The sequence below is a fragment of the Ahaetulla prasina genome, chromosome 8, assembly GCF_028640845.1.
Source record: "Ahaetulla prasina isolate Xishuangbanna chromosome 8, ASM2864084v1, whole genome shotgun sequence".
NCBI lineage: Eukaryota > Metazoa > Chordata > Lepidosauria > Squamata > Colubridae > Ahaetulla > Ahaetulla prasina.
The window spans coordinates 11,370,959-11,397,997 of NC_080546.1; the positions used below are offsets into that span (position 1 = coordinate 11,370,959).

Sequence of the window (27,039 nt, forward strand, 5' to 3'; positions counted from 1 at the left end):
AGGAAGGCATCCGACATGCCCTCTCTGCACCTTTCCACCCTGCGGCGGATGGCCTTGCAGGCGTTCCGTCCGGAGCGCTAAGGAGGCATTGTCCAGGCTCAAGCCAGGTGACTGGCAAACAAAAATAGACTTTTTCCTAGCCGTCCAGCATAGAACCCCAAGCACAGCCACTGGGAAAAGCCCAGCCGAATTGCTAATGGGACGAAAACTCCGGTGCCCACTTGACCGTTTGAACCCCCATTACACACCCGAGGGTTACAAGGGGGAGCTAGAAAAAACAAGGGAAATGAGCATAGGCGACCGGGTGTGGGCCCGAAACTATGGGGACGGCCCTAGTTGGCTCGCAGGACAAGTAACAAGAGTAACAGGGCCAAAATCGTATGTGGTAGAGCTACCAGATAACCGAATGTGGCGCCACATAGATCAGTTAAGGAAACGAATAACTGACCAAACCACACCAACAGAGACAGGTAATGACCAATACCACTTTGAATCCACAGCTGACAATGACCCGGGGGAGGCGCAAGACTTAGCTGAGGTCCCAGAGTTCCAGCGACGCCATCAGGTCCCCGAGGGAAACAGCAAGGAAAATCCCAAAATTAATCCAAAGCCGGATGGCCAAGAAAAGAGTCGGCCAATAATCCAGAGCCCGATGGCCCAGAGAAAGAGCTGGGAGGAGAAAACAGCCCTCCGACCAGCTCAAACACCACCCAGAACTGAACCGCGAGGTCAGAAAGAACTAGGAGACGCCCAGGTTATTTGCGTGACTACGTCGAAAAATAACATGTAAATAAATATGTAAATAAGACCAAGTGTTTTCTGGGAGGGGAGGAGTGTTATGTATTAACAGTTGTGCCTTTAAATATTTGAGCGGGAAATCAGCACGTTGCTGATTGGACGAAGCCTCCAGCAGAACTGTATAAAAGGAGAGGTTGTTCTCCCAGCCTGTTGCTGGGTTCACCATATATTAAAGAGCTGATGTCACTACCCTGGTCTCCAGCCTCGTTACTTCCCGAACATAACAATTATTATTATTCCTGATGTGGAAAGCGAGAGGAAGAGGAACCTTGGAGTCTTCTGACCATCCACTTCGCCACATTCCTTTTTCAAAAACGGTGTTTGAACTGCCAAGAGCCAATGTCACCTTCCTTGTCAATCCGGCCTGCTTAATTAGCCGCTGTTTGTGGGGAAATCCCACAGGCCCCTCAGTCATTGAGCAAGAAAAGATTGATGGCTTCCCTGGGTGGCCTACGTAGGCCGATCAGCATGCTAGTCACTAGGGAGCATGGTTATCGCGTCTCGTTCGCCTGGACTGCTGGAAAAATGAATAGCCGCAATTAGGTTAACATAATTGGGAAAAACGTGGCACTCCAGGGAAGAATTTGTGTTATTTTAAGATCATCTCTTTTGGTGTTTCTTTCCCGGGCCTTACATCTGTTTTGCTGTTCTTCCTTTGCCCTTCAGTGCATCCGCAGACAGTACTGGCGCGATGGATGAAATCGGGGAGGTATAAAAGGAGCTCCATGGTGGCTCTGTGAGGGACGCTCTCTTTTATTGTCTCGTTCCAGAGTGCGACTGGAGCTGCAACATTTGCCACGGTCCCAACCGTACGGATTGCCTGCAGTGCATGGAGGGATATTTTCTCCAGCAAGGAGCCTGCGTCGAGCATTGTCTGCCGGCATTTTTTAGGGAATCTGAAACATGTCAAAGTAAGTCTTGAGGGTCCTGGCACTTCAGGTACCATTTTGTGCGCGATCACCTTGAGAGGGCATAGTTCAGAAATCACAACAAACAGTTGCTGTTGTTTTTTTTTTTTAAAAAAAAACACAAATCCACTACAGGTAGTCCTCGACATAATTCGTTTAGGGACCGTTTGAGGTTACAACAGCATTAGGGGAAAAAAATGACTTATGCAGGGGTGGGCTTCAAAAGTTTTAGCAAGGGGTTCTCTGCCCGGTTGCTGGGTGGCCGTGGGCGTGGCCTAGTCAACCTTCTGCCCCCTAGTGGGGGGGAGGTTGCCCTCCCCGGCCTCTGGAGGCTTTCCTCGAGCCTCTGGGATGGCAAAAACAGCCTCCCCAGGCTCTGGAGGGCCTTGGGAGGCCGGGCCCATTTCCGGCCTTCCCAAACTTCTGGTAGGCCTGTTTTTTGCCCTTCCTGAGCCTCTGTGCATGCCCTGCATGTATCTGCATCCAAAACAGGCCGTGCGGGGACTCGGAGGGGTGGGGTGGGGTGGTAGGGACCAGCCAGGAATGGGATTTGGGAGTTCTCCGAACTGCACAGTATCTTAGCTAGAGGTTCTCCTGAACCCCCAGCAGCTGACTTCTGGACTTATGATCATTTTTCATACTTAGGACTGTTGCAGCATTCCCATGGTCACGTGATCAAAATTCAGATGCTCGGCTACTGATTCATATTTATGATGGTTGCAGTGTCCCGGGGTCCTGGGATCCCCTTTTGTGACCTTCTGATAAGCAAAATCAACGGGGAAGCCAGATTCACTTAACAACCGTGTTGCTAACTTAGCATCCTCAGTGATTCACTTAAACAACAGTGGCAGGAAAGATCGTAAAATGGGACAAAACTCACTTAACAGCTGTCTCATTTAGCAACAGAAATTTTGGGCTCAGTTGTGGTGGTAAGTTGAGGACTACCTGTAATCTTTTGGTAGGTAATGTCTGCAAAGGATCACCTTAACCCTTACGCACAAGGAAGCAGCCACTCCTAATAAGTACCTGAGGCAAATGGAAAAGTGTGTCCAAGCCTTACTTGATGCTCTCCTAGTCTGTCATTTGGAGGAGGAGCTGCAAAAGATGTGGCCCACAAGAGTAGGGCGATGCTGTCTAAGCCACCTTTTTTTTCTTATAAAGTTTTATTTTCATTTTCCAACAACCTATTCAATATACAGTCTCTTATTCAACATTAATCATTAACTTTCATTTGTTACTTATTCGGACCTGCCCAGCTACCACTTCCTTCCTTAACAAACCTTTCCTCCTCCCTTCTCTACTTTCTTCTACTTTCTTCATCCTTCCTCTCCTTCACTTTTCTACGTCCTCTCCTCTTTCCCTACTCTTCTCTTCCACCCTTTCTAATCCTCTCTCTTTCCCCTTTCTTCTTCCTCTCCTTTCCCTTTTCTACCTCTCTCTTTCCTACCTACTTTCTTCTACTTTCTTCTACTTTCTTCCTCTCCTTTCCATTCCTTCTGAAATGGCAGCTGAGCAGCCCGCTTTCATTTCAAATTATTTCTATTTCTTAATTACATATCTTCAATCATTCCTTTACATTGATCCTTCATTTCCCTCCCCTCCCCTCCCCTCCCCGAGACTTCCCAGAACAAAGTACAGGGTATAAAATTAACAATCATAAATTAAAATACAACATAAGTCAAATCCATAGTCACTCCTCTCTCTAAGACCTTAACTCCCCTTCCAAAAACAAAAAAATACATTCTTCTTCCTGTCCATTATATATCAGTCCATTCCACTCCTAAAATCTTCAGAATCTTCCAATTAAGTTAGTATTTCCAGCTGTCTAAGCCACCTTGAAGCTCATATGGGAATTCTCTAAGCGATGTATCATGAAGTAGGTCTTCTTGGTTGATTGGTCATGCAGTCAGTGGGATGTAGCAGCACATTTGGGAGAGCAATGGATTTTCCTGCCTCAGGCAACTCAGGAGTAGCAACTTCTCCATCTAGCACCGTGATGGCGAACCTATGGCACGTGTGCCACAGGTGGCACGCGTAGCCATATCAGTGGGCACGCGAGCTCAGCTCCAGCACGCACATTTTCGGGCCTTCTAGGCCCATCAGAAGTAGGGAAACAGGCTGTTTCCTGCCTCTGGAGAGCCTGGGAGGCGGTGGGGAAGGCCTGTTTTTCTCTCACACCTGGCTCCAGAGCCTCTCTATGAGTCTGGGGAGGGTGAAAACAGCCTCCCCACCCCGGGAAGCCCTTCAGAGGACAAAAACGGCCCGTTTGCCAAATTCCAGTTGGATAGGAAGTGACTTTTTTGCTGTCCCCAGCCTCCAGAGCCTCTCTATGAGTCTTACTAGACATTTTTGCCCTCCCCAGACTCATAGAGAGGCTCTGGAGCCAGGTGATAGAGAAAAACAGGCCTACCAGGCCATTGCATGCCAGGAGTGGGGCGGGGAGCAGGGGGGGTTGTGTGCGCATGCATGGAGGCAGGGTGCATAGAATTACGGGTATGGGCACGCGTGCATGCGACACCCCCCCCCCGCGCCCCCGCCTCCTGGCACGCAAGAGCAAAAAGTTTAGCCATCACTGATCTAGTATCTCGCTCTGTTTGCTGTCCTGGTTCTTAGAGGGTGATAAAAGGCACAGAATGAATCGCTGTGTCCTATGTAAATTGGGAAACATTCCTTTCTGAGTTTCTTATCGGGCTTTGCAGGATGCGATGATGACCACTGCCTCCAGTGTGACGGGCCGGGGAAATGCGTACGCTGCCAGGCTCCCTTCCTGCTCCTGGATTCCCAGTGCGTCTTGTCTTGTGGAAAGCGGTACTATGGAGACCACGGAGGGCAGATATGCCTAGGTAAATGAATGAATGCGTTAAACCCGCTTCGTGCCCAGAGCAATCTGAGTACATTTTAAAAAGTGCAAAAGGAAAACACACCAGAGATTTCACCCATTGGGACAAAAATCATTATTCGAGCAATCATGCTTCATTTAAATAGAACCTTTAGAAAAAAATAATAATCTGCAGAACATGTTGGAAGGAAAAACCTTTTGGTAGAAATCCACTAAGTGTTGTATCCCATTCCCTCTCCGACGGCCGGGTCTGGGAAGTCTGTATCAAGTGTGGCCACGAAGCCTCTGCAACTCTGCCAAATTCCTTTTAGATTTCTCAGGCAGGCAGGAATCCAAGGTGTGACTTCAGCAAACCAGATGAGACTTTGCTTGACTCAAATTGCTTGACTCAAGTTGGTCTTTTATATAGGCCATGGGGTGTGGCTTCATGACTCAGCACTTATCCAGGCCTGCCCCTCCCTTCCTTTTGCTGACGTCGCCTCTCAATTCTCCGGAAGCGGGGATCCGTCTACTGTGAACTCCCTTCCTCCTGATCTGCTGCCGGCAATTCTAGCACGTGGCTGGCTTCATGCTCACATGCTGTGGAGTTTGTTCATTCCTGACATTCTGTCCGGGCATGGTGCCAGGGCTGGGGGCTGGAGGCAAGCCAGGCCGTTCCTCTTCATTATCAGACCCTGAATCGGATAACAGGAGATGGGAGGGGCCCGGCTGAGGAGAGGAGGGCGGGCGAGGCACAACACTAAGCATCTTCAATATGGAATGCCTGCATCAGGACCCCAGGCCTGGTTTAAGGGTTTAAGGCAGTGGTGGGTCGCTGCCGATTCAGACCGGTTCAGGCGAACCGGTAGTTCTGATGACCAGCTGCCCTGCCCACCCATCCTATCCTGTCCTATATTTCCTTCTTTCTGGCTCAGTTGATTTCTGCACCTCCGCTGTTCTACTTACCGTAAGCACCTGAGCTTTAGATTGCCGTATTTTGAATGCTGTGTGCAAGTGCGTTAGGCAAGTGCTCACAGAACTGGTTGTTGAACCGGCTGCAGCCCACCACTGGTTTAAGACCCCTCCAGAAGCGAAGCGGGTGGGGACCAAACTCACCTTGAAGGACACAATGTTCCAGAGGATGGGAACCATGGTAGCAAAGGCTCTCCTCCATCCCACCGGCTGGAATTTCCTGACTGATGGAGTCCACAATGTGCTCCTTGTGCCGGAGTGAGTGGGGTGAGCCCATCCCATTGGGGCAAGATGGTTCCTTAGGTAATCTGGACCCATGCTGCAAAGGGATTTAAAAGAGATCCGCAACACCTTCAATGGGACCCAGAAGCAAATTGGACCTCAGTACAGCTCTCACAACAGGGGTGTTGTGCGGGCCTACCCTACGGTGTGCCTAGAACTGCCCATGTAGCCATATTCTGTGCCAGCCACCTAGAAATAAGGAGGAATTTTCTGACAGTGAGAGCAAGCAGCCAATGGAACAGAAGTTGGCTGTTCTTCGGGAGCTTCATCACTGGAGGCTTTCAAGAAGAGACTGGACTGCCATTTGTCATGCTGTAGGACAGTGATGACTAATCTTTTTCTCGTCGTGTGCCGAACATGCGCGCACACAATGGCATACACGCGTGCCAGCACCCATAATGCAATGTGCCCCCTGCGCATGGGCACCCAATCCCCCACACATGCGCACGCGAGCTGCCTATGCTCCCCCGCGTATGTGCGCGTGATCCCCTGCTTCCTGTTTTGGGCCTAGCAGGCCTCCCTGCAGCCTCCTGGGCCCAAAAACGGGCCGGGAAAACTTCTCTCCCCCTGCGCTCCCCCCACCCCCACACATGCACCCATGACCCTTGCGCATGCGCACAAATCTCCCGCATGCATCCCATCCCCTGCACATCCCGAAAATCTACTGGCTGGCGGGAGACACATGCGCGCATGTGTGGTGGAGCTGAGCTAGGCGATGGCTCGTGTGTCCTCAGAGAGGGCTCTGTGTGCCAGCTGTGGCATGAGCCATAGATTCGCTATCATGGGTGTAGAGTCTTCTGCTTGGGCTGTGGCTTGGACTAGATGACCTACAAGGTTCTTTCCAACTCTGTTTAATCTAATCTAATCTAATCTAATCTAATTTCATTTCTTCAAGGGTAAACCCATGTAGAGCCCATTGCAGTAGTCCAGAAATGAGATAACCAGGGCATGAGTGACTGAATGCTTGTTCGCCTCACATTATTGAAATATGAGTCCAAGTAAAATGCGGCGGCTTTTTAAATTAGCTGTCAGAATTTCAACCCGCCGGAAGCCTGCTGTCAAAGGCAGACGTGTTTAGAGTTAACTTTCCTTGACTATCAATAAAGGAGTTACATAAGAGTTGGCCTTGTTTTCTCGGTTTAAAATGCCTATCACAGCATCTTGCTTTTCCTTTCATGCTAGCTTGCCCCGAGGGATGCTTGGAGTGTGACGGTTCCACCAGATGCCGAGTTTGTGATTCCACTACATTCCTTCAGAAAGGCCTTTGTGTGGCTGACTGTGGGCGTGGCGTCTACAATGACCCCCGAAATCGGCAGTGCAAATGTGAGTTTTCCTCTCCAGCCATTACAGGATCATCTGCTTCCGCTCTAGTTTCTCACGTTTAACATTAAAAAAAACAAAACACCAAACAGCGATTTTACAAGGATGAAAACTGGTTCACACCACACACTGAACTACAGAACTGAAGAAGCTTCTCGCGTGCGAAGCGAAACCCCTTCAAAGAAAAACAAAGAAAATCCTGTTGCCTCTTGAAAAAGCACCTTTGGGACAGCCGTGACCTGGATGACTGAGAATCTCCATAGATAGACACACTGAATTGCAGTTTGTTTCAACCATGGTTTGTTGAATCAACCTCTCCAAACTTGGCCACTGTAAAACTTGTGGACTTCAACTGCCAGGATTCCCTAGCCAGCATGGCTAGCTGGGGAATTCTGGGAGTTGAAGTCCATGAGGCTTGAAGTGGCCAAGTTTGGAGACCCCTGGAATAAATCATCAAGCTTGAATACATACAGTACACTAAGATATAAACCATGGTTTGTAATCCATGGTGACTGGGTGCACGCACTAACATTCGCTGAAGTGCCTCCAACCATGTGATTATTTATTAGGTCGAATATTGTCAGTTTGAAGAAACCCGGCGTTATATTTCTGCGTGTGTCACACTGGGGACAAATTTTAGAGGAAATTTTCTGACACCCTACAAACTGCTACTCTTTGAGAATTTAAGACCATAAAGCAGGGGTGAAAGGCTCCTGGTTCGGACCGGATCTCCTGATCCGGTAGCGATGGTGGCGGGTGGTTCGGAGAACCAGTAGCAAAAATCCCTGCCCCCTGCCATGCCCAGCTGAGCCGCGCGATCATCAGAGGGTTTTTTTTTTCCCTTTTAAAAGCATTTTTCCCTACGGCCGAAAAATTGCTTTTAAAAGGGAAAAAAAAGCCTCTGATGATCACGTGGCTCAGCTGGGATCATCAGAGGCTTTTAAAAGCATTTTTTTAATGCTTTTAAAAGCATTTCAGCCAAAGAGGTTGTAGAAAAAATGCTTTTAAAAGTTAAAAAAAAAAAAGTTGGCCATGCCCATCCAGTCACATTATCCCGCACACACCAAGCCACGCCCACAGAACTGGTAGTAACAAATTTTACATTTCACCCCTGCCATAAAGTATTTTAAACAGAATAAACCTTTATAGTACAATATCGATCTAATAAAGGAGGATATTCACTAACATAGGTTTTATGTCTTTCTCTCTCCCTCCCTCTCTCTCTCTCTCTCTCCATTTTTCCCCTCATTTCTCCTGAAGCATCCTGGCTATTTTTAAAGTGCTAGAAATTTCTTCTCGAGATTCTGGCTCTCCTCTTTTCCACATACAGGTAGTCCTCAACTTACAACAATTCATTTAGTGACCGTTCAAAGTTACAACGGCGCCGAAAAAAGTGATTTATGACTGTTTTTTACATTGTAGCATCCCTTGCAGCATCTCCATGATCATGTGATCAAAATCTGCACGCTTGTCAATTGTCTCATATTTATGATGCTTACAGTGTCCCAGGACAGGGGTCTGCAAACTTGGCTCTTTTAAGACTTGTGGACTTCAACTCTCAGAGTTCCTCAGCCAGCTTTGCTGGCTGGAGAATTCTGGGAGTTGAAGTCCACAAGTCTTAAAAGAGCCAAATTTGCAGACCCCTGTCCCAGGATAATGGGACCACTTTTTGTGACCTTCCGACAAACAAAGTCAAGGGGAAAACCAGATGCAATTAAATTGCGTTACTAACTGAACAATTGCAACAATTCACTTCACAACTGTGGCAATAAAGGCTGTAAAATGGGGCAAAACTCACTTAACAAAGGTCTTGTTTAGCAGCACAGCTTTTGGGCTCAATTGGCTTAGGGCCAGGGTACTTACGGGACCGCCTGCTGTTACCAAATGCCTCCCACCGACCTGTACGCTCACACAGAGAGGGACTCCTTAGGGTGCCATCCGCCAAGCAATGTCGGCTGGCGGCCCCCAGGGGTAGGGCCTTCTCTGTGGGGGCTCCCACCCTTTGGAACGAACTTCCCCCTGGACTTCGGCAACTGCCGGACCTTCGGACTTTCCGCCGAGAGCTGAAGACCTATTTGTTTGTTCGCGCAGGACTGGCATAGGATTTTAATAGGATTTTAATTAGTTTTAATGTTTTAACATTTTAAAATTTGGGTTTTATTCTAAAATGTTTTAATTCGGCCATTTGTATAATAAGTTTTTTAAATTATGGTTTTATGTGTATATTGTTGTTGTTTCTTATTATGGCTGTAAACCGCCCTGAGTCCTTCGGGAGAAGGGCGGTATAAAAATTTAATAAATAATAAATAATAAAATAATAAATAAATAATAATAAATAATTGTGGTCATAAGTCAAGGACTACCTGCAAAGGCAAGGACAGTCATAAGTAACTTTACCATTGTAACTTCAGTCCCTAAACGAATGGTTGTAAGTCAAGGACTATTTGGAATATAAAGGTATAAAACTAAGGGTTTGTTCTGCATTTGAGGATTTATTTATTTATTTATTTATCAAATTTATATACCGCCCTATCTCCCGAAGGACTCAGGGCGGTGTACAGGCATTTAAAACACATAAATACAATGTAAGAAATATAAAAACAGTTAAAAAACTTATTCTAAACGCCTGTTAATTTAAAATTAAAAATATAAAATAAAAGCCAATTTAAAAACCAGTAATTTAAAATTTAAAATTTAGCTCAGCCCTGCACAATTAAATAAATATGTTTTAAGCTGGCGAAGACCGGGGTAGTTCATTCCAGAGGTGGGGCCCCACAGAGAAGGCCCTTCCCTGGGCGGACGACATTGCCGCTGGCGGCACCCTGAGGAGACCCTCTCTGTGAGAGCGCACGGGTCGGTGAGAGATATTCGGTAGCAGTAGGCGGTCCCGTAGGTAACCCGGCCCAATGCCATGGAGCGCTTTAAAGGTGGTCACCAGCACCTTGAAGCGCACCCGGAAAGCCACAGGTAGCCAGTGCAGCCTGCGCAGGATGGGTGTTATACGGGAGATTCCTGTTAATCGTCCATTTCTGATGGATTTTGCATACTGGTGCACAATTCAGTGACTTTATATGTTATGGCGGGAATGTTATGCGTAGTAATTAATAAAGTGTGCTGAATTTTGTTTGTTTCTTTTGTTCTAGCCCCTGGGCCTGCTCCTGGGTTCAAGGCCAAGACCCTCCTCTTGGTAGGAATTGGTGGGCTGAAACTACTAGATGGTTCCTTGCTGGAAGTAGAAAACCTAGAGAACTATCGAGAAGGCTTCCTCTTTCGCGTGGCAACCCTTCCCACCAACGGCAGGCTGGTAGTCCTGGCTGAAGGCAAAGAAAGAGAACAGGACCATTTCACCTGGGAAGACGTGAAGGAGCAGCGCGTTTTCTTTGTCCACGACAAAATGAAATCCAGGTGATTTGATGGTTCTTTCTGTCTTCTGTATGAGGAGAATATGAGGAGAATGGGAGAAGGTCCCTCCACAGAATTCTGTCAGAATGTGAAACAAGTTTATCACGTGTATCAACCAGAGGTGGTATTCAGCCGGTTCTAGCGAACCGGTAGCAGAAATTTTAAGTAGTTCGGAGAACTGGCAAATACCACTTCTGACTGGCCCCGCCCCTGATCTATTGGCTGCCTCCCAAGTCTCAGCTGATCGGCTGGGTCTTCTTTTGTTGCCCTGCACAGAGGACAGAGCTGGAAAGCAGGTTGGTGGGGTGGGGAGGGAATGGAGATTTTACAGTATTCTTCCCCTGGAGTGGGGTGGAAATGGAGATTTTGCAGTATCCTTCCCTTACCATGCCCACCAAGCCACGCCCACAGAACAGGTAGTGCAAATTTTTGAATCCCATCACTGGTATCAACCCAAGAGCAAGTTACAGCCAACAGTGGTTTGTATCAAATAGTGGTTTTTATCAAAATAGGAATATAGAACCTACAATAGGAATATAGGAATATTATACATACAGCAGGGAAGAAACTCGACAAACAAAAAACACTCCAGCAGGGCCTCCTCTTATTACAGAGGCTCTTAAAGGGATAACAGCCAAAGATTCCCATCATTGCTTCAGCCGGTCAGCCCTTAAATGATCACCTTGACACCGTCAAACTGGGCATAGTTCTTAGAACTTTTCCTCCTGATAAATTGCAAATCAGTGGATTTTAAAACTATGCCAGTTGGTTGATATTCTGGAAGCTGAATTGTAATGGATGTTTCCTTTCCCATGAAAATGGACATTGTTTTAGCTTCAGAATTCAAAATCTTGAAGGTCTCCATAAATACAGTGTGCCACTTTGGACCTTCAAGAAGATGTAAGGGGTCGAAAGTGAAAGTTCCTGTGTGGAATCTAAATTTATGGTCAAATTTGAAGAGGGCACACGAGGACCATTCCTGGCTGTCAAAGAAGGAGGCTCTCATAGGTCAATACAGTCTGGTGTAGTGGTTAAAGTACTGGCCTAGAAACCAGGAGACTGTGAGTTCTAGTTTTTTCTTAGGTATGAAAGCCAGCTGGGTGACTTTGGGCCAGTCCTTGTCTCTCAGTCCATCTCATCCCTCAGAATTGTTGTTAGTGGGAAAAATAAGAGGGGAAATCTTTATTATAAGACCTTGAATTATACAATAACAAATAAAAGTAGCTTAAATTTGGACAAGCTTGAAAGCAGTGGCGGGATTCAGCCGGTTCATACCGTTTCGGCGAATTGGTAGCGGCGACTAACTGCCCCGGTGCTTTGCTGTCCTATTTAGCCACATTTTTGAGGCCAAGCGCATGCGCAGAATGTACGCAAGCAAGCAAAGCAAAAGCACATGCGTGGAAAGCCGGGCGCATACACAGAAGGTGTGCACAAAGCTAGCCTAAGTGTGCGCATGCGCGTGAAACCCACCTCTGCTTGAACCCCCAGAAAAACATACAGTTGCTGCTCTTCTGGATGAATGAAACTGTGTACCTCTCTACATAGTAAATAATTACATTTATATCAATATAATACCGTATTGGGGTTTCCTCTAGGAATGGCCAGTTTTTCCTGACGCTCAGCTATCAAGAATCCACATCTGAACCAGTAATGTTCACTGTTCGAGCTCTTTCAACACAGGTAAGGTAGAGGATGGGTGGATTTATATTTTTCAACAGGCTGGAGGGATATATATATATATATATATATATATATATATATATATATAGGTCTTTGGTTATTCGAGTTTTTTCCCGCGTAAAATTGGAAGTGTCTTGGCGACGTTTCGACGAAGTCTCATTCGTCATCTTCAGGCTTCAGCTTCGTGCTTCTGGGAGCAATTGAAGCACGAAGCTGAAGCCTAAAGATGACGAATGAGACTTCGTCGAAATGTCGCCAAGACACTTCCAATTTTACGCGGGAAAAAACCCAAATAACCAAAGACCTACATACAAATACCCGTGAAAACCTCAGAAAACATATATATATATATATGTGTGTGTGTGTGTGTGTGTGTGTGTGTGTGTGTGTGTGTGTGTGTGTGTATGTATGTATGTATATGTATATATGTATATGTTTTCGTAGATTTTCATGGGTATAGGTATGTAGGTCTTGACTTATTCGGGTCTTTTCCCGTGTAAGGTTGAGAGTAACTTGGCAACGTTTTGGCGAGGTCTCACTCATCATCTTCAGGCTGGTGCTTTCGGCTTCGTGCTTGTGCGAGCAAAGCATGGTCGGAGCTGCCGTCTCTCTATAAATACTGGTGGGGAGGTGGGGAGTGTTGCTGTGAGTGGGTTGGTTGGCTGTGTGGTTGCATCTTGATTGGTAGATGGAGTGGGTGTTTGCAGATTGGTCGGCTGTTTCATAGCATCCTGGATCCGTAACAGGATGCTACGAAACAGCCGACCAACCTGCAAACACCTACTCCATCTTCCAATCAAGATGCAACCACACAGCCAACCAACCCGCTCACAGCAACACTCCCCACCTCCCCACCAGTTTTATAGAGAGACGGCAGCTCCGACCACACTTTGCTCGCACAAGCACGAAGCTGAAAGCATCAGCCTGAAGCCTTCCGGCACACTCCAACAATCACCCAGTGCCGTTTCAGTGAAATATTGTCAGCCCAGCCTCTTCGTGCTCCCACCACTGTTTTAAACGTATCATGCCCCACCACGCTACTCCACCCCCTTGATTCCACCCCCAACCCCTGCCTCCGACAGAGGGCTCCAACTGTATCCCTTCTGGGCTAGCAAGCCTCAATCAGTCCTCGCTGCAGGGCCCGTCAATCTGTTGATAATCTCAGCAAGCCCTGATTAACTCCGGCTAGCTTGGCTGGCTTGGTCTCTGCGCCTGCGTGGTCCTGTCCGCTTCTCAGCTGAGGGGCGGTAGCGCATCCAATGGCAATGGAGAGGACGGCCCCAGGACCAGTGATTAGAAGAGAGAGCCACTGGCTGGCAGCAGAAGGAAGCAGGCGGAGACAAGGCAAGGCTTTCTGGGCAGTTTGAATCTGGAGCGGTTCGACCTGTTTGCCTCCGTCCCCGTCGGAATGGCAGTCCTGGCGAAGTGGGGCTGACACGTACATTTTAAAGCAAACATGCAATATATAGAGAGAGCTTGACAGTCAAAAACGGCGCATCGAATCCCATCTGGAATTAGCTGCAATCTAATCTAGCAATCACTGTGAAGCTCTGGGCACAGGTGTAATTTGTGCCTGGCAATGTCATTGCCAACCATTAGGCAATTATTAGTATTTTGCACCAGTGGCACTCCTCATCAGGAGCAGCAACTCTAGAGCACACTGCATCGCATCTCTGATTAGGTCATGAGCTCATGCTGTTCATTTTTGGAAAGCTACGAATGGCAGGATTGGGCATCTTATTTAAGCCATAAGCCACAGCTTAAAGGTAAAGGTAAAGGTTCCCCTCGCACATACATGCTAGTCGTTGCCGACTCTAGGGGGCGGTGCTCATCTCCGTTTCAAAGCCGAAGAGCCAGCGCTGTCCGAAGACGTCTCCGTGGTCATGTGGCCGGCATGACTCAATGCCAAAGGTTACCTTCCCACCAAAGGTGGTCCCTATTTTTTCTACTTGCATTTTTACGTGTTTTCGAAACTGCTAGGTTGGCAGAAGCTGGGACTAGTAATGGGAGCTCACCCCGTTACACAGCAACACTAGGGATTCGAACTGCCGACCTTTCGATCGACAAGCTCAACGTCCTAGCCCCTGAGCCACCGCGTCCCTCAGCCACAGCTTACAAAGGGCCAAAACCAAACCAATCTGCTGTTGTTATTTAGCAAGAACAGTATAACAGAGTTGGAAGGGACCTTGGAGGTCTTCTAGTCCAACCAAACAGGAGACGCCATACCCGTGATGGCGAACCTATGGCACGCGTGCCACAGGTGGCACGCAGCGCCCTTTCTGATGGCACATGAGCCGTCGCTCCATTCAGCTCCGCTGCGCATGTGCGGGTGCCTCCTGCCAGCCAGCTGGTCTTCGGGTGTCTGCTGCGCATGCGCAGGAGATTGTGGTGTGTGCGGGTGGGGGGCTGTGCGCACATGCGGAGGGAGGACACATGCAGGGGGGCATGCACTCATGCAGGGCTGATGTGTGTGCAGGGGGTCCACGTGCGCATGTGCGGGGCGCGTGTAGGGGACCCATGCACGCATGCGCAGGGTTGGGATCCATGAAGGGGGCACTGCGCGCATTGCATTCTGGGGCGTTCGGGCATGGGCATGCTTTGGGCACTCGGTCCAGAAGAAGTTAGCTATCACTGCACTATACCATTCCAAACCATGTTTGTTTTTCTTTGAAGACATTTCACTTCTTATCCAAGAAGCTTCTTCAGCTCTGACTCGGGGGTGGGGAATGGAAGGATTTATACTCCTTGCAGACAGCTGGTTATTTGCATTCTTTTTGGAGAGTCGTTGAGACCCCTTGGAGGTTTGTCTGTTTCCTCAGAGTCCCTTGAATATAAATCCTTCTGTTCCTCACCATCCAGTCAGAGCTGAAGAAGCTTCTTGGATGAGAAGCGAAACGTCTTCAAAAAAACAACACCACAAAAAAGTCCAGTTGCTTCTTGAAAAAGCAGATTTGGGACAATATTGACCTGGATGATTGAGAATCTCCGTAGACAAACCAGTCCATCTAGACAACATTCCTAGATTGTTGTCCCCAATTCGGATCTGAGCCTGGTGCCGAAGCCAATGATGGACACCAGACACGAGGTGCAGGTTTTCTGATTGCTTTTTATTGGAGTACTCCAAGGAAAAAGGCTCCTGGCCAAAATGCCAAAAAACCAAGAACAAAGGATTAAGTAAGCTTTATACGTTTTCACTGAAAGAGAAGGCGGGACAAGGCGAGATAATAAGAGATATCATCTAATCAACATTTTAGTAATAATTCTACAATTTATTCTATTGGTCTCTAGCTGTCCCTATTCCTAAACCTTGGCTAATGAATTCCCCAGGAGTTATCTAATACACATTTTATTGGCTGCAGGCCATCTGTATTTCTAACATTTAGCTAAAGTCTGCAAGTTGTCTAACTCTTTGTTACTTTTATCAGCTTTCTAACTACCCAGAGTTGTTACAAGCTTTACACATGCATATTTCCTGTGGATAAACATTCTTTGTTCTTGCTGGACGGACTCCACAATTACAGTCTTCCTGATTTACTTTCAAGCGTGTATCATAACCTGGCTTTATTTTAGCATACAGCCCATCAGTTTAATCTGGATGAATTCATCTTCTTGAGTTTAGATGCCTTGTTTTGGGGCATTTTTACCTCCCAAATGGTAACTTGACCACCATGCCTCCGTAATTCGTCATTCAAGACAATGACGAATCCGCATATAGACAAGAGGTCGAATGACTAGCCTTGTGGTGCAACCAAAACAATCTGGAACTGAACACGCTCAAAACCGTAGAAATGGTGGTGGACTTTAGGGGAAACCCTCCCATACTACCACCTCTTACAATACTACACAACACAGTATCAACAGTAGAGACCTTCAAATTTCTAGGTTCTACCATATCTCACGACCTATAATGGACACCCAACATTAAAAACGTCATCAAAAAAGCACAACAAAGAATGTTCTTTCTGCGTCAACTCAGAAAGCTCAAACTGCCCAAGGAGCTGCTGATCCAGTTCTACAGAGGAATTATTGAGTCTGTCATTTGTACCTCTATAACTGTCTGGTTCGGTTCTGCAACCCAACAAGAAAGACACAGACTTCAGAGGATCATTAGAACTGCAGAAAAAATAATGGCTACCAACCTGCCTTCCATTGAGGACCTGTATACTGCACGAATCAAGAAGAGGGCCGTGAAAATATTTACAGATCCCTCACATCCAGGACATAAACTGTTTCAACTCCTACCCTCAAAACGACGCTATAGAGCACTGTACACCAGAACAACTAGACACAAGAACAGTTTTTTCCCAAACGCCATCACTCTGCTAAACAATTAATTCCCTCAACACTGTCAAACTATTTACTAAATCTGCACTACTATTAATCTTCTCATCATTCCCATCACCAATCTCTTTCCACTTATGACTGTATGACTGTAACTTTGTTGCTGGCAATCCTTATGATTTATATTGATATATTGACCATCATTTGTGTTGTAAATGTTGTACCTTGATGAACGTATCTTTTCTTTTATGTACACTGAGAGCATATGCACCAAGACAAATTCCTTGTGTGTCCAATCACACTTGGCCAATAAAAATTCTATTCTATTCTATTCTATTCTAATCTGCCCACACGTTGTCTTAAAACTCTGGAAAGCTTAAAGGAAGATTCATAAACTACACTATGACCTGATAACCCTCAGTGCCTATCTGAAGACGCTGACTCATTCTTTCTGAAAAGCCTTTGGGAAGAAATACTTACTCATTTCACCGAATGAGGTCATTTGCTAGCTCTTAGATTTCAACACGTTTAGTTCCTCAAGCCTTATTTAAGGGTTGCTGTTTTTTTTTAAAGTCAGGTTTAGCAGAAGCCAGACAAACTCTCAAAATTCTCCAAGTGGAATGCTGGAACCTCTTAAAACTTTGCTGGTGACATATCGTTTGAAGGGTTCCTTCCAGATGACTGTGAATTTTTCTTGGGAGAGGGGGAAGAGAAGCTGAAAAGAGATCAGTACCCACTGATGTAAATCTCACCACCGTACTCCATGGAGAAGCTGGTGCAAGTAGTCCTTCTAATCCAACTCCCCGCTTAAGCATGAGACCTTATGTTATTTCAGACAAAATGGTTGTCCAATCTCTTCTTAAAAACCTCCAGTGTTGAAGCATTCGCAACTTCTGGAGGCAAGTCGTTCCATGGATGAATTGTTCTCACTGTCAGGAAATTTCTCCTTGGTTTTAGGTTGATTCTCTCCTTGGTTAGTTTCCATCCATGGCTTCTTGTCTTTTTATTTTTTATTTTTTTATTTATTTTTATCATAACAATATATGTAGGTATCATACAAAAAGATTATATAATATATAAACACATATATGGGTAAATATAAGGAGGTATAAGCATATATGTATATAGGAAGAAGAAAAGAAAAACAATAGGACAGGAACGGTAGGCACGTTTTGTGCGCTTATGCACGCCCCTTATGGTCCTCTTAGGAATGGGGTGAGGTCAATTGTAGACAGTTTTTGGTTGAAGATTTTAGGATTATGGGAAGAGACCACAGAGTCAGGTAAAGTATTCCAAGCACTGATGATTCTGTTACAGAAGTCATATTTTCTGCAATCTAGATTAAAGCGGTTGACATTAAGTTTAAATCTATTGGTTGCTCTTGTATTGTTGCAATTAAAGCTGAAGTAGTCTTTAACAGGAAGGACATTACAATAGATGATTCTGTGTGTTAAACTTAGGTCTTGTCGTAGGCGACGGAGTTCCAAGTCTTCTCAGCAGACTTGGTTTATAATTTGAAAAAGTCCCATTCTCTGAAAACACATGTGTGTTTGTAAGAATGTATGTCAACCACAGGACAAGAGCTAATGAGAGCTAAATACAGGAGTAGCCAAAATTGTGGAAACCTTTTGGGAAAAGTATATTTTTGAGGTTTGATGGCTAATAACACCGGGGTTTTTTTTTGTTTCAAGATAATCTTATTTCACTGCTGGAATGGCCTGGGAATAGCCCAGACCTTAACCCAATTGAAAATCTAGGGAGCCGAATAAAGAAACTTGTTAGTCAGAAGTGACAAAGCAATAAAACCCAGTTAATAGAAGCCATCCTTCAATCTTGGTTTCACATGATAACAGCTGGAGAACTAAAAGACTCGGTTCACTCCATGGGAAGACATTGTAAGGCCGTAATTCATGCTAAAGGTTACCCAACTAAGTATTCACTGACTTGGTGATAATTTTGGTATATTTCGTTTTTTTCTACGTGTTTCACTTTTCTTCTTTATACTGTAACTGCTATTCTAATAGCAAATCCTTTCATAAAAGTTATTGCATTACATTCTTGATTAAAGAATGTAATGCAGGGCCTAGCCTGTTGGTAGTTGACTGGGTCCGGCGAACTGTGGCATGACCCAGCAAACCCGGCGGGTGAGTGGCCTATTCCAGCTGGAGGCCTGGCTTAGCGGCCACGAAGAGGCCCGATGGTCGCCTTCTTTGTCATCTTGAAGGTTGTCCACGGGTCTAGGGGACGCCCTCGCTACCATCTAGAGGACGTCTATGGACCGTCTACGGGGCTTTTGAGTCCTTTGCCCCCGGACTTTTGGAGAGATGCCTCGTCGGTGGAGCAGCTTGGCCCATTAGGCGCGTGTTTCGGCCTCTTTGTCAACCTGAAGGACGATCACGGGCCATGTAGGCACCTTTTTACCATCTTCGAGGATGCCCATGGGCTGGCTGCAAGGGGATCTTTTGAAGACCTTTGGTCCCCAGCTGGGGGAATTGAGGATGGTCCTGGACAATCCTAGCTTGTCTATTGTAGGACTATATCCTTCTCCCCCCCCCCCCGCGCCCATAGACCACCCCTCGGGATTGGAGATGAGGGGTTGGAGCTCTGACTGAATCATGGCGGTTTGTTTATCTACCGCCCAAGACCTATATCCCGTCTGTCTTCTACTCGGAATTACTGGTGCGTCAATTTCCATCTTGACAGGTCCAGGATGGGTCTGTGCCGAACTTTTATCATGCGGACATTTACAGCGGCTGACCTTCTTGCCCTGCGAGATTCCCCTCTCTCGCGGGTCTGGCCCCCCACATTATCGAGGGCCCATCTTGAGGACGGGTTTTGGAACCCCGAGAGATGGCATGCCAAAAATAGGAGACTCAGGGGATTTTTAATTAATTATTTTAATAGGGTTTTTAAGGGGAATTTTAATGGGAATTTTAAGGGGAGGGTGGGAACTGACGGGTCTGGGTTGGAGGGGGGGAGGGTAGTGTCGGGTGGGGGTGGGAGGGTTAGGGCGGGTGATGGGGTAGCCCGTCGAGGGAAACCAGTTCCAGCGCATGCTCGTGGCGACTATCAAATGGGTTCGGAGGTTATGAAGTGTGTTCCTTTGTGTGAGGGTGAGTCTATTTGCACGGTAAGTGGGAGGGGCAGATATGGCGGAAGGGGGGGATCGTATCGACATAGGGGGTCACGCGTTCGATGTATGCAGGCGATCGCGTGCCCCGATCCCCCTGACTTCTCCTGTTCCCGGATGGTCAAGACCCTCAGACCCTGGGCCTTCGCCTGATGTTATGCAACGCACGGTCCGTGGCCAATAAGGCCCCCCTAATACATGATCTGATTCAGGGGGGTGCCGCGGATATTATAGGCGTTACGGAGACCTGGTTGGGCACTGAAGGGGGTGTGCCCCTGGTCGAGATGTGCCCACCAGGTTTCCGTGCATTCCATCAGCCGAGGCCCAGGGTAGGGGTGGAGGGTGGCGGTTGCTATTAAAGAGAGTCTAGAGCCGAGGAGACCACTGTACCTCAGATTGCCGGGTGTGAATCCTCTTGTGAGGTGGGGTCATAGATGTCAGATGGGCTTGCTGGTGGCGTACCTGGCTCCTTGCTGCGTGACAGCTGCCCTGCCCGAGCTCCTGGAGGTGCTTGCCGGGTGGCAGTGGAGACCCCAGACTTTTAGTCATGGGGACTTTAACTGCCATCTGCCGGCTCGTCATCGACGGTAGCTCGGGAGTTCTTGGCCTCCATGACGGCCTTGGACCTGACTCAAGTAGTGGATGGCCCCACTCACATCGGGGGAGGCACACTGGACCTGATTTTTGTCTCTGGTCAGTGGTTGAGAGATCTGGACTTAAAGGAAATAGTCATTGAACCTTTGTCATGGTCAGATCACTCTCTCCTTCGCCTGGACTTTCTGACCGCTACCCAACACCGCAGGGAGACGGAACCATTACGTGGTACTGTCCCAGGCGCCTGATGGACCCAGAGAGGTTTCGGACGGAGCTTGGGCCACTTCCTGAGGGTCTGGCTCACGGCACGGCAGAGGAACTAGCTGCAGCCTGGGAACGGGCTGCGGCTGGGGCTTTAGACCGTGTCGTGCCTTTGCGACCTCTGACCCGGCGCAGATCCCAACCGGCTCCTTGGTTCTCCGAGGAGCTGAGGGGATGAAACGCCGGAGAAGACGCCTAGAGAGTTCCTGGAGGTCCAGCCGCTCAGAGGTTGATCGGACACTAGTTAGATCCTATACTAGGACCTACCTAGTGGCACTGAGGGAAGCGAGGCGTTGCTCGCCTCCTCCCTCATTGCGCCGGCAGATAACCGCCCAGCTGCCCCAGCCCAGGTGACCCGCCTCCTTCACCAGGGGAGCGGGATGACCCGCTATGGGACGTGCTGAGGAGTTTAACGGTTATCTATACGATAAAATCGCTCAGCTTAGGGACGGTCTGGACCAAAATTGTGGCGATTCAGACGGGTATCTGAGGCGGTCTTGGTGATGTTGTTTGGGATGAGTTTGACCCTGTGACTCCGAGGACATGGACAGGTTGCTGGGTAGATTGAATGCCACCACGGGTTTACTGGACCCGTGCCCCTCCTGGCTGGTGCTGGCCACTCAGGAGGTGACACGAGGCTGGCTCCAGGGATCACGAGTGCTTCCTTGTTGGAGGAGTCTTTCCGGCCGCCTTGAAAGAGGCGGTGGTGAGGCCCTCCTCAAGAAGCCTTCCTGGACCCGGCTGTTTTAGGTAATTATCGTCCGGTCTCCAACCCGCTCGCGAAGGTTGTAGAGAGTATGGTGGCATATCAGTTTCCCCTGCACCTGGAGGAAACTGTCTATCTGGACCTGCTCCAGTCCGCTTCCGACCCGTTACAGCACTGAGACGGCTTTGGTCGCTGGTGGATGATCTCTGGAGGGCCAGGGATAGGGGTTATTCCTCTGCCCTGGTCCTATTAGACCTCTCAGCGGCTTTTGATACCATCGACCATGGTATCCTGCTGCGCCGGTTGGAGGATTGGGAGTGGAGGCACCGTTTATCGGTGGTTCTCCTCCTATCTCTCCGACCGGTCGCAGACGGTGTTGACGGGCAGAGGTCACCGCGGCGCCTCACTTGTGGGTGCCGCAGGGTCGATTCTCTCGCCTTCTGTTCAACATCTATATGAAGCCGCTGGGTGAGATCATCAGTGGCTTCGTGTGAGGTACCAGCTGTACGCTGATGACACCCAGCTGTACTTTTCCACACCGGCCACCCCAATGAAGCTATCAAGTGCTGTCCCGGTGTTTGGAAGCCGTACGGGTCTGGATGGGGAGAAACAGGCTCAAGCTCAATCCCTCCAAGACGGAGTGGCTGTGGATGCCGGCATCCCGGTACAGTCAGCTGGGTCCGCGGCTGACTGTCGGGAGCGAGTCATTGGCCCCGATGGAGAGGGTGCGCAATTTGGGCGTTCTCCTGGATGCACGGCTGCCTTTGAAGATCATTTGACGGCCGTCTCCAGGAGAGCTTTCCACCAGGTTCGCCTGGTGCGCCAGTTGCGCCCCTTTCTTGTCCGGGATGCCTTGTGCACAGTCACTCACGCCCTTGTGTCGTCTCGTCTGGACTACTGCAATGCTCTCTACATGGGGCTCCCCTTGAAGGGCATCCGGAGGCTGCAGTTGGTCCAGAATGCAGCTGCGCGGGTGATAGAGGGAGCCACTCGTGGCTCCCGAGTGACACCTATCCTGCGCAGGCTGCACTGGCTACCTGTGGTCTTCCGGGTGCGCTTCAAGGTGTTGGTGAACGTCTTTAAAGCACTCCATGGCATAGGGCCGGGTTACTTACGGGACCGCCTGCTGCTACCGAATACCTCTCACCGACCCGTGCGCTCTCACAGAGAGGGACTCCTCAGGGTGCCGTCGGTAGCGACAGTGTCGTCTGGCGACACCCAGGGAAGGGCCTTCTCTGTGGGGCTCCCGCCTCTGGAACGAACTCCCCAGGACTTCGTCAACTTCCGGACCTCCGAACCTTTCACATGAGCTTAAAACTTACTTATTTATCTGCGCTGGACTGGGGTAGTTTTTTAAGTTATGGGTTTTTTAATGGGTTTTATCTCCAAATTTTAATTGTGGCCAATTTAAATAAGTTTTTTAATTGTATTTTAATTGTATTTATAGTGTTTTGTGTATTTTTACTTGGCTGTGAACCGCCCTGAGTCCTTCGGGAGAAGGGCGGTATACAAATTTAAATAATAAATAAAATAAATAAATAAATAAAATAAATTATCTTTCCATTGATATATAATTTTATGGTACTACTCCAAAAACAGAAAAGTGGTGTTATTAGCTAGTTTTAGAAAATAAAATTTTTCTCAAAAGGCTTCCACAATTTTGGCCAGTACTGTAGCTTGAAATCGATCTATACTAGTCTCCCTTTATTTCTTTGTTGGTAAAATATAAATTCAAAAATAGTTTGTCGCCTGCGAAGGCTCCTGGATTGGGGCTGAAAGGCGAAAGCAGAAGCAGTATGTTCCATCCCAATATTTGGGTAGACCAGGTTACCCCGATAGACCGGTCTCACTGGAAAAAACACACAGGCGCACATACATGTGTTCCATTTTGCCAAGCTGAGGAAGTCACATCAGCACAACTGAGATTTGATGTTTTATTGTAGGCGGAATTGAAAAACATTCCCAAAAACGAATTACTTCTGTACCGCTTTGAAGAAAAATTGCATCGTTGTGCCCAAGTAGTCAATGCTAGAGCATCTTTTTTTAAAAAAATTAAAAACTCTTGTATTCTAAAACAGAGAATACAGATGGTCCTCGACTTACGATCATAATAGATTCCAGAATTCCCATCGTATGTCACAATTGGTTGTAAGTTGAGTCATCCACGTGACCGACTTGATTTTACAACATTTTTTTGCGGTGGTCCTTCAGCTAACGTGGCAGTCATTAAGGGAGTCTGGTGGTCATTAAATTAAAGCCATGGTGGTTAAGTGGATGCTGCATTCATTAAGCAAACTCTTTGTCCGTAAGAGCATTTTTTACTGGAAACTGGTTTGACACAAAAAAAACCCCATAAATCACAGCCACGTGATTGCGGGGTGCTGCAAGTCACAATACATGCCATCACACCTTTCCAAGTGCCCAAAATTGCCAGCGGGATTTTGAATCCAGGTCTTAAATACCATTGTTTTGGGGGGGGGGGATCCATTGTAATTTTGAACGGTCACTAAGTGACCTGTTCTAAGTTGAGGACTATCTGAACCAGCCATTCAAGAGTTGATTGTTGTTGTTGTTGTTATTCTATTTCAGGCTCCTTACGTCCTCAAGAACGAAGTCCTCTTGGTTAGCAAAGGGGATGCTGGAACCATCACCAACCACTTGCTTGATGTCCAGGATAGGGATAATCCTCAAGATGTGACGGTGACCGTTTTAGACCCTCCAAAACATGGGCAATTGGTCAAGCTTTCAGGAAACGGCCCTTTGACTCTGCAGGTGTTCAGCCTCGCTGAACTTTCAGGAGGATTTGTGCATTACATTCATGACGGATCTAACAGTTTGGAAGACATGGCGGTTCTGCAAGTCAGCGATGGGTACCACTTTCAGAATATACTCTTCCGCATCAAGATGGATCTAAAGGTAAGATCACTGAAGTTGTGCCAGCAATGCTTACTAATGTTGTGGTCTGCCAGCAGCCTATGGAGCTGGCAATGGAGTCGGACAGCGATGAGGCTGGGGAAGGCCCGGATGAGGGCTATGCGTCGGAGGCAGAGGTGGGGCCAGGCCATCGGGGAGTGAGGTGCGGACTCCAGAGCCTCTAGGGCAGTGGTTCTCAACCTTTATAGTGCTGCGACCCCTTTAATACAATTCCCCACGATGTGGCGACCCCTTTAATACAATTTCCCACGATGTGGCGACCCCAACCATAAAATTATTTTCGTTTTGAATTTATCGCGCCTGAAGCCGTATTGGCTAGCGATCTGAACTACTTGCGATTGCCTTGAGGATGGAGGCATTAAAGCGGAGACTCCTCCCCTATTAAGTTTACAGCGCCTGAAGCCAGATTAGGCTAGCGATTGGAAGCGATTGCAGCTGGCTTGAGAGGGAGACATCAGAGCAAAGATTTCTCTCTTTTTTAATTCATTGCGCCTGAAGCCGAATTCGGCTAGCGATTGGAAGAGCCTGCAGCTGGCTTGTGGAATCAACCATTGGAGCGTGATTCTTCGACTCACAAGTATACTTCCCATATTTCCGATGGTCTTAGGCGACCCCTGGCAAATCGTCATTCGACCCCCAATGGGGTCACGATCCACAGGTTGAGAACCGCTGCTCTAGGGACTGATAGTAGTGAGGCAGAGGAACAGGAGAAGACTATTCCTAATGCATGCATGAGAAGAGCTGCCAGAAGGCAAGAACAGCTCAAGCAAAGAGAACAACTCGGGAGTAGGGCCAAGAGATGATTGGCCCCTCCCATAAGGCTTAAAAGAACAGCAACAGTGTTTGGGCTTTGCCGGAAAACAACGTTGGAAGCTTTGTCTTATTGCGTTTATTTTTATATCAGTGTCTTCTGAACGTTTGCCAAAAAAGGCCTTTGGCAGTTTGCCTAATTGGACCAAGGTTTGTGATAGGACTGAGGAATTTGTGTTGGGAGGAATTTGCTTTAATTTAGTTGAACGCTGAGAATGAAATAATTCTCAGCTGTTCGCATAAAGTTTGTTTGTTTTTTTCACTGACTGAGTTTCCTACTACCTACTTGGGCCTGGGGTCACAACAACTAATAATTTGGTGCCCAACAGCATTGAGAGAGTAATAGCCATAATCCTTTACTGTTGGTCATGCTGGAGCTAATAGAGCCAGTTTGGTCTAGTGCCGTGGTGGCGAACCTATGGTATGTGTGTGTTGTGGCTCCATGCCCGAAAGTGACTCCGAGAATGAGGGGGAAGGGCCGGTAAGGCTTATCTCAGAAGCACCGATTCCTTTGCCCCGGTTCCCGGAGCCAGAACCAGGCCAGTCTGAGGACGTAATGAGGCCGACATCCCCTGATTCCTCCTTTCCTCAGGCTATGCCTTCAGACGCAGCTGATAATAATACTAATCAAGCCTGGACTGACACGCGCTTCAGAAGATTAGAGAGACTGCGTCATCAAAGGGAAGGGTGGGGCAGGAGACCCACCCCACAGGATATATAAAGAGCTTTGGGACTGCTCTCAGTTCCACGGGAAGCAAATTAGCTGAACCGTGTCGAAGTGAGCTGAAGTCTTAATCTGTTTGAACTTTTTGGCAGGCAGCTGCGTTTTCTCGGCCAGGACTGATAGGAGCTGTGAACCCATTGGCTGTAGGCCAGCTCGTTACTCCAAAGTGAGGACAGAGACAGAACAGTGTGCCACAGGTGGCACGCAGAGCCCTCTCGGCGGGCACACCAACCATAGCCCCAGCCCAGCTCCACCGCACATGTATGCATGCCTCCCACCGGCCAGCTGGTCTTTGGGTCTCTGCTGTGCATGTGCGGGGGGCAAGGTGCATGCGGGGATGTGCACACGCATGTGGGAGGTGAGGCGCGTACGCAGGGGGCGCTCGCATTGCATTTTGGGGTATGTGTTTTGGGCCTGGAAGGCCTCCTGCACCAACCTGGAAGCCAAAACAGGGTGAGGGGAGGCGGAGCGTATGCCTGGGAGGCGGGGCGCATGCACGAGGATGCTTGCATTGTATTTTGGGGTTTGACACATGCATCTGTGTCCCATTTTGGTCTGGAAAGCCTCCTGGACCAACCTGGAAGCGAAAAATGGGTGGGTGGAGGGCCCGGGGTGCATGCGTGGAGGCGTTCACATTGTATTTTGGGGTTTCATGCAAGCATTTGCGCGCGCTTGCACTTTAGGCACTCAGCACCAAAAAGGTTAGCTATTACTGGTCTAGTGGTGGAGGCACCAAGCTAGAAAACGGGAGAAGTGAATTCTAGACATGAAAACCAATTGGGTGACTGTGGGCCAATCACCCGAAGACCCTGAGTTTTAGTCCCGCCTTAGCCATGAAAGCCAGCTGGGTGACTTTGGACCAATCACCAGGAGACTGTGAGTTCTAGTCCCGCCTTAGCCTTGAAAGCCAGCTGGGTGACTTTGGGCCAATCACCAGGAGACTGTGAGTTCTAGTCCCGCCTTAGCCTTGAAAGCCAGCTGGGTGACTTTGGACCAATCACCAGGAGACTGTGAGTTCTAGTCCCGCCTTAGCCTTGAAAGCCAGCTGGGTGACTTTGGGCCAATCACCAGGAGACTGTGAGTTCTAGTCCCGCCTTAGCCATGAAAGCCAGCTGGGTGACTTTGGGCCAACCACCAGGAGACTGTGAGTTCTAGTTCCGCCTTAGCCATGAAAGCCAGCTGGGTGACTTTCTTTCAGCCCAGCTTATCTCACACAGTTGTTGCTGTGGGGAAAATAGGTTGAAGGAGTATTGGTTACGGTTGCCACCTTGACTTATTTTTAAAAATGATAAAGATGGGTTATATATACATAAATAAAAAATAATGTAACAGTTATACATTCCAATCCACATCGTAGACCTAGTACACAGTGTTATACTTATTTACTTAGAAAGTCATTTAAAGGACTCACTTCAAAGG

At 47.9% G+C, this 27,039-nt stretch overlaps 1 protein-coding gene across 1 annotated transcript in view; it reads left to right on the forward strand.

The window, feature by feature from the left end:
• Positions 1 to 27,039, forward strand: part of FRAS1 (Fraser extracellular matrix complex subunit 1) — a 548,508-nt gene that overhangs the window by 327,731 nt on the left and 193,738 nt on the right. The window contains exons 24-28 of the mRNA XM_058193082.1: positions 4,406 to 4,549; positions 6,961 to 7,101; positions 10,242 to 10,503; positions 12,096 to 12,180; positions 23,742 to 24,068. Coding sequence (XP_058049065.1) covers positions 4,406 to 4,549; positions 6,961 to 7,101; positions 10,242 to 10,503; positions 12,096 to 12,180; positions 23,742 to 24,068 — 959 coding nt within the window. The remainder of the gene's footprint in view (positions 1 to 4,405; positions 4,550 to 6,960; positions 7,102 to 10,241; positions 10,504 to 12,095; positions 12,181 to 23,741; positions 24,069 to 27,039) is intronic.